The sequence below is a fragment of the Sinocyclocheilus rhinocerous genome, unplaced genomic scaffold (assembly GCF_001515625.1).
Source record: "Sinocyclocheilus rhinocerous isolate Xijiao unplaced genomic scaffold, SAMN03320098_v1.1 scaffold1426, whole genome shotgun sequence".
Lineage (NCBI taxonomy): Eukaryota > Metazoa > Chordata > Actinopteri > Cypriniformes > Cyprinidae > Sinocyclocheilus > Sinocyclocheilus rhinocerous.
In genome coordinates this window covers 582,595-589,996 of record NW_015630392.1, presented here as the reverse complement: position 1 = coordinate 589,996, position 7,402 = coordinate 582,595, and the positions used below count along the sequence as shown (strand labels likewise).

At 39.3% G+C, this 7,402-nt stretch overlaps 1 protein-coding gene across 1 annotated transcript in view; it reads right to left on the bottom strand.

The window, feature by feature from the left end:
• The window catches only part of LOC107740319 (zinc finger protein ZFPM1-like), an 87,693-nt gene extending 80,751 nt beyond the window's left edge, over positions 1-6,942 (bottom strand). The window contains exon 1 of the mRNA XM_016552722.1: positions 6,549-6,942. Coding sequence (XP_016408208.1) covers positions 6,549-6,588 — 40 coding nt within the window. The 5' untranslated portion in view covers positions 6,589-6,942. The remainder of the gene's footprint in view (positions 1-6,548) is intronic.
• Between the last annotated feature and the right edge of the window lie 460 nt (positions 6,943-7,402).

The window sequence follows — 7,402 nt, the reverse complement described above, 5'->3', positions numbered from 1 at the left end:
TTCAAAATCGTTCTAAATCGTCCTACATCGCTGTTTTACCGGGGTTTTTTTGTAAAGGGCTTTGACCTTCTTTGCATGTTCACTTTGTAAACACTGGGTCGGTACTTCTGCAGCGATGTAGGACGATTTTGAAGTTGGAGGAGAAAATTAGATGGGAGTTTTTTGACCTACCATAACCGTTTCGAACGGGACTGCACAGAGTATGCATGCGCATTGCAGAGCTATACAAGACGAGCGTTTGAGGTTAAAAAGTACATAATTTTTATTCTTTTTTCGAAAATGACCGATCGTTTCGCTAGATAAGACCCTTATTCCTCGTCTGGGATCGTGTAGAACGCTTTGAAGTTGCTCTGAAACTGTAATTTTGACCTTCAACCATTTGGTAGCCGTTGAAGTCCACTATAAGGAGAATAATCCTGGAATGTTTTCATCAAAAACCTTAATTTCTTTTCGACTGAAGAAAGAAAGACGTAAACATCTTGGATGACATGGGGGTGAGTAATTTATCAGGAAATTTTAATTTGAAAGTGAACTAATCCTTTAACCTCTGGTCAGTTTTTGTACTATTTGACCTTTGATTCAAACTCGCTAATCCACTCGTCGGGATCTTTTTGGAGTCTGTAATGCCACTTTTATGAGTATAAAATGAAACTCAAAACATTAAATAATTTGTAAAAACCTGACCTTGTGCATTTGATTATATTCGGCTCTTTGCAGCCATAACAAACAAGCCAGTGAGGACTGTTACTCTCCCAGAGTGTTATTTTTACACTCTGGGACAGAAACTCACCTGAATGCCACTGGGATGTGACCTACAGATTTAATCTACAGCCTTATGGTTCAGACAAATACATCCAGCTGAACTGTTTGCATAAAGCCCCCCTTGAGATATCTGTACTGATCCTTTTAAAGGAGGGAACAGTATATTGTGTCACTCTTGAACTTTATGTCCTTAGCGCTACATCAAATTTATGGCCCACACCCCTAACCATGCCAATTAAGCACATCAAATAAAGAACATGACATCAAACCTCAGCGTGGAAATCAGCCAATCTAATCAACCCTGTTAGCCGTGATCCACATCAAATATGGCTCCTCCACATCGGGCAAATTATCATATCTCCATTCTCCTTAACTTGACTTATTAACTCCAACCAAAAAGCGCAGAAAACTCTATTACAGCAGCTTTCTGGAGAAAAAAAAAATCTCCCTCCTGCGATGGCAAATCTCACCTCCGCCATTCTTATCAAAACTGCACATAAAAATAAGTCCTCTCCATAAGATGCTATGTGATAACAGTACATTAAAAGATTACTGCCCTATTCCCATCTTGTTTTTAATTGCATTGGGGCCAGAGGCTACGGGATCCTTAATAACACATTAATATTTTATTCTCATCCACCACTCCACAATCACATGCAACTGCAGCTGTGTTTAAGGCTTTATGCCATGTCTGCATTTGGTGGGGTGTCTCACAACTTTTATGGCACTCGTCTGAGTTACCATATGCTGCTGAGAAAGATGGCATATTGACAGCTCCGACAGCACTGTATAAGGTGACATCATCAAGTGTAATTTACATATATTTACATAAAATGTCCTAAACAAACAAAATAAAAAATGTGGTTGACTAGATAGTTGTTCTTTTGCAAATATTAGATTGAAAAAAAGACAAAAAAAAAAACAAAATCTGTGTTTATGACAGTTTAAAAACACTTAGTTTAGCTCAAACATTTAGTTTTTAGCTCAAGCTTTATACGAGTCTACATAAAGGAAGAAGTGAGGATTTCAGAGTGCTAATAGGTCAGTGAGGGTTCAGTTATCATAACTCACTCAACTTCCCCTTGCGTAAACATTAGGAAAGAGCAATAATTCATCAAAACACCTAAAAGCTTTTCCTTTCACCGTGGCAAACAACAGACACTTCCTAAACAGTAAATTCTAATCCACAGTTACTGCTTTTTGACATTATTTTCAGTCCCCACGGTTCAAACTCTTTCACCCAACCAGGAGAGCTCATGGGCTGCACCAATCACCAGCTGTATTGACCAATTAACACATTACACAAAATTCTAATAAATAAGTAGTAAAATTATAGCTATATGGGTTATTTGGAACAAATAAACCATTTCAGAAAAAAAAAGGTTGTAGTTAAAGATTTGGGTTTTTGATAAAAATTTCAGGTTTCAGCAAGTTGAAGATTGAGTGACAGAGATTTGTCAGCAGAAAGCAACAAAGAGATAAATAAAAATCCTTACATCAATATATTAAGAGATGTTTTTGGCTCACTAGAAGCATTTAAACCTATAATAGACATGTAATATTCATAATAATAACATTTATGCTGTTCTTTTAATTCATCAAAGAATCCTGAAATAACATCCATATTTCTACAAAAAAATTACTATCACAGGAATACATTATTACTGGTTTCAGTGTAGTTTTAGTGAGCATAAAAGTCTTCAAAGTTTTGAATGGTAGTGTACATATAAATAATTGGCTTTGTCTTCATTTTACCATAACATTAGTACTATAAGCATAGTTCAAAAGCAAGATGCATTATTAAGTAGGCTAATAATAATTAAAAGCAGGACTTTGAAGACCTTAACAACCTGCTTTAAAGATTATCAGATACCAGAAATCATTGATAATCATGTTTTATCAAAATCATGAAATCGTCCTTGGCTCTGCAACACATTATAAAGTCTTTATAACTTTCTCACAGTGTTCATTGCACCCACTATCACTCAGTATCTAATATCTCACTGCAAATCAACATTTCAGCCATACTGCTGATGCCACATTCTTGTTTCCTTTCACAAGGCGTAGAGCTGAATACTTTTTTTTTTTTGCTGTTTTTCACCAAAACGCACACTGCAGATTAACATCGACGAACAAAAAAAAACCCTGCATCTCAATGCTATCTAACACAAGATCTACAGTGAGTAATATGTGGAATTAGTTTTAATTAAATTAATCAACCACAACGGTTGTTAGGAGAAAAACACAAGGGTGGGAACCGAGAGGGTGGGGGAGTAACTAAGGCAGGGGGGGGAATGCATTCACACCTATCATCTAATTATACAACAACATTAATCACATTAGGGCTGGAACTGATTGCCAGGGTCCAGGGCCCTGCTGTTCTTACGTGTAGCTTTGTTATTGCAGCAAAGCCTCAGCTCCTGCCTGCTCTGGCTGATAACAACTCTTATCGCACTTGGCGATCTCTATCTATACCGGAGATCAGGCCCCAGGTTTTATCAAAAGTTCACATCGAGCTAAAAGCAGAACAAAGAAGGAAAACACACAAGCAAAACCAACAAGACGCAACAGTGTGTGTGCATATGTGTGAAAATATGTGTGCGAAAGCCTGTGATCTCTCATTCTTTTCAATATTTTTGGCGGAGTATTAAACTAGACCTCGGGGACTCTGAACCTGACAGCAGCGAAAGCTCTGAGAATGCTTTCAACAAAAACAGGAAGAGATCCCATCAGTTGTCCACGCTTTCAAAGGTGCAAGCCCAAGGTACAGGAGGTGGTAACTCAAACAAGTGCATTGTCTGGCCCGGGCTTCTCAAACATCCTCCAGCTGCTGACGCCAAATTCTGGGAGCTCATGAATAATTCACGCCGACCTCTGAGCCGTTTGAATGATGTCACTCGGCTGTTATCTGTGAGAATCTCCTCTCTGTTATCTCCCAATCATCTCAACGGCTCGCTTATCGGCCCCTGCGATCTCACTGAGGCAGCTGCTTTTAAAACGCAGCATACATCCATCTACCATTTCTGTATTCCTGCCTCTCTCCCCCAGCCCTTATCAGCCCTGCCATCCTACTCTACCCTTATCTGCTTTTCTCTCTCTTTTTTTTTTTTTTTACTTATCTAGAGATACACCCAGCCAGTCCCAAACAACAACAACAACACAAACATGACAAAGATGAGAATGCTTCAGCCAAATGTAATTATAATCCCAATGTCCCCCCACCCCCCTCAACGTTGGGACTATCTCCACAGAGATCACCGCCTCACCTATCTTGTCTCCCATCTCAACCGCCAAAATATAAGTCCTGGGATGTGGCCCCGCTAAGGCCGTGAGCTAATCTCGCCATCAGGGAGGGATGGATAATCTATCAGCGCAATCTTCACCATTGGGAGAGTGACGCACAAAAGACACACAAAAATATTCCCTCTCAACACAATCTTCCATGATACCGGATACCTCTTTTGGAGGGGCCAGGATTGTAATCCTTCCAGCAAGAGTGTAACAAACAATGCAATCGCACACTTATTATACAGTGTCGCCTTCACGTTTACATATGCAAAAAGGTAAGATAAGAGGAGCAATGTGACATCCATATGAGTTCCTATGTTTGGTAATGGGGGGGTACCTCACCTTTGGGGTGATATAGGGCCAAATCTGAGATACTTTTCCTTTCCATTACTCTAATGGGACGTCAATGGGGAACAAGTGGAGCTGCCGATGTGTACTTCAAAAGCCACCAGATATGAAATCTTCACGGTGTTCAACATTTCAGGAAAGATAAGGAATGTTTATTCTGAATTGTTCAAAACATCAGCTATGACTGGCCTGTAACGCTGGTTCTACTGTTTGCTGCTGCCTCTAGGTAAGAAAAAGAGTTCTGCAGAAACCAACCAGATAGCTTTATATCAGATAAGACATAATCAATTAAGAGAACGCCTTCATGGGTCAGCAGGTCATTGGCATTACTGGCCAACGTGCTCGTATAACTCTCCAGTCACTTAAACAAACCTTGATACCGTCCGTTTACACTCAGTGGTATATGCTAATACTGCCTTATCAGACCATTTTTCTTTCCTATTCAAGAGTCGCTTTCTGCCTTTGAACTGCATTAATATTTTTTTTTTTGAGCAGCCCTTTCAAACTCAACCTCCAAGATATTGCTACTGTGCTTATCGCCCGAAAGCATCTCTTCTGGATGAAGAACTGAAACAGCGCCTGGCACCAGAGCAAAACGACTTTTCAACGCTGTTGGTTCTTTTCACAGAAAGAGAGGGAGAAGCAGGGGCCAATGAATTTGATTTTTACTTTATGAATTTATCGACCACAACATGTTAAGGGCTACTTCAATCGAAAATGAATTTCTGTCACCCTCATGTTGTTCCAAACCTATATGACATTCTATCATCAGTGGAAGTCAAAAGATGGTTGCTTTTTTCCAAACACATTTAATGATGAACGAAGATGTCAAGTCTCAAAAAGGATGGTATGATCATCTTAAAAGTATAATAAAAGTGATAAGACTATAGCGCACTATATTCCAAGTCTTATGATTGTTTTGCGTGAGAAACAGAGTTGTTTTTCACTAACAATCTTACACTCCGGTGAGCTGTTAACGGTTGCGACCAGTTAAAAGAGTCAGTTGAACTCAAGATCCAAATCAGTCCGATTCATAAACAAATAATTCTGATTGGTTTTCTGAATTGTGTCAACTATTTCCTTGAAAAGATTTTCAAACGAATTAAACATTGCTACTTTTCTCAGGAAAGTGTCAAGAAGAGCTTATGGCTTAAAATAGTTGAGTCTCATAGACCACTTTTATATTTTGCGTTGTTTTAAGGGCTTTACATCTTCAGACCCCATTCATTGTCATTAAATGGAAACAAGCAACCAAGATATTCTTCAAAATTTCTCCTTTTGTGTGCCACAGAAGAAGGCTAAGTCATACAGGTTTGCAGCAAAATGATGGTGTGTAAATAATGACTGAACTTCATATCTTGCTTGCAATCATTAAATGTCATTTTAAGACCAACTAATGGTGCCTGACCATTATAGGGTTCAAACGGAAAAAAGATCCAATTGTAATTCACTATCATATGGAGAGATCAGCCGGGCGCGCTATCTGACGTCTCATCTCTGGAAAGAGAACTGAAAAGCCGGAGGAAAATGCAACAGCAGCCTCGGTGCAGCCACAGACAGAAAACAAATAAAAGATCCAATTTTAATCCTTATCTCGACTGAGATCGGATCGCTGTTTATCTGAACTCATATCGTCTTTTTCAGAGAACAGTGACGTTTCCACAACAGTATTAAACAGGAAGCCAGGGTTAACGTTACACTTCGGTTGGAGCAGACGAAAGCACTTTTACAAATTAAAAACTAAAATACTATTACGGGTTTATTTCACACAATTATCGCCTGTATTTGAAAAGTAAAGCGCGAGTTTCAGCGGCGTTGACGTGCCGCGCGCTTTTACAAAATGAGCCGCGCGTCCCAAAAGTTGTTGGTTACTATGGCAATTGTAAGTAAATATAGCCATTTTTAATTTTTCTACTGTCTTAAAACCATTACAACACAAAGACTGTTTGAATAGACCGCTCACACATCCAAAGCGTGCCTCGTGTTAATAAAAAGATCTTGTCAGGTTCCACGAAATTATTTAAAGGCATGACAACGTTGCGCTCAAAAACCAATGATATCCAGTCATATGAATAATGTCACACACTTTATCAAATTGAGACAATATTCAAAACAACAGCACCGGTACTAGTGAAACTTTAAACGCTTACGTTTGATCTGCCGGGGTTTGCTCTGCTTTCTTCGGGACATGCTTATTCCGTCGTTCCTGCTCAGCTTGCGGCAAAAGCGATCAGTCCACCGGAGTCACTAGCAGTAACAGCAGCACTGGATCACAGTTCTCTGCCCGTCCGAAGACACCCGCATGACCTGTACTTTGATATTCAGAGCCGAAAGTGCTACCTGTGGCCGAGTGAGGCTTAGTTACTTTTCGACGTCTTCCCAGAGGAGCGATCTATCCTCTCCGTTAGCCACAGAAAACTCTGCCGATGACAGCGCATATGATACTGTAGAAAACTAAACCTTTAGCTTTTAATGATTTGTTTATGTCTACTCCGGTGAAGCACAGAGGGAGCGCAGTTCTCAACAGGGCTCGATCGACACATGAAACAGTGGCGCTGATATGTTATGACACGCCTCCGTCACGCCCCTTGCGTATGATGCCATGCCGCACGCCGCACGCCGCTCACTTCGCCCGCGCTCCCAGCAAGCTCTCGATCCCCCAAACATCACATTTCCATCCGTGCAAGGCATGCAGTGTGTGCCTCGTTTGCATGCTAAACAATTTTCTTAAGGATGAGCGTATACGGGAAATCTGGAAGGGGCTATTCAAAAATAATAAAGTTATTTACCTCTACTCGTCTTAAAAATCAGTATTATAATTTTGTATTGCATATATTATATATAAACGATTATATATACATAATAATAATACTTTATTATAATATATTTATAATTATTTATTATTATTATTATTATTATTATAAAATATAAAATTCTAATCAATTAAATAATATTGATTTATCATTGGACTAATATAGATAGATGTAATATAGATAGATAGATA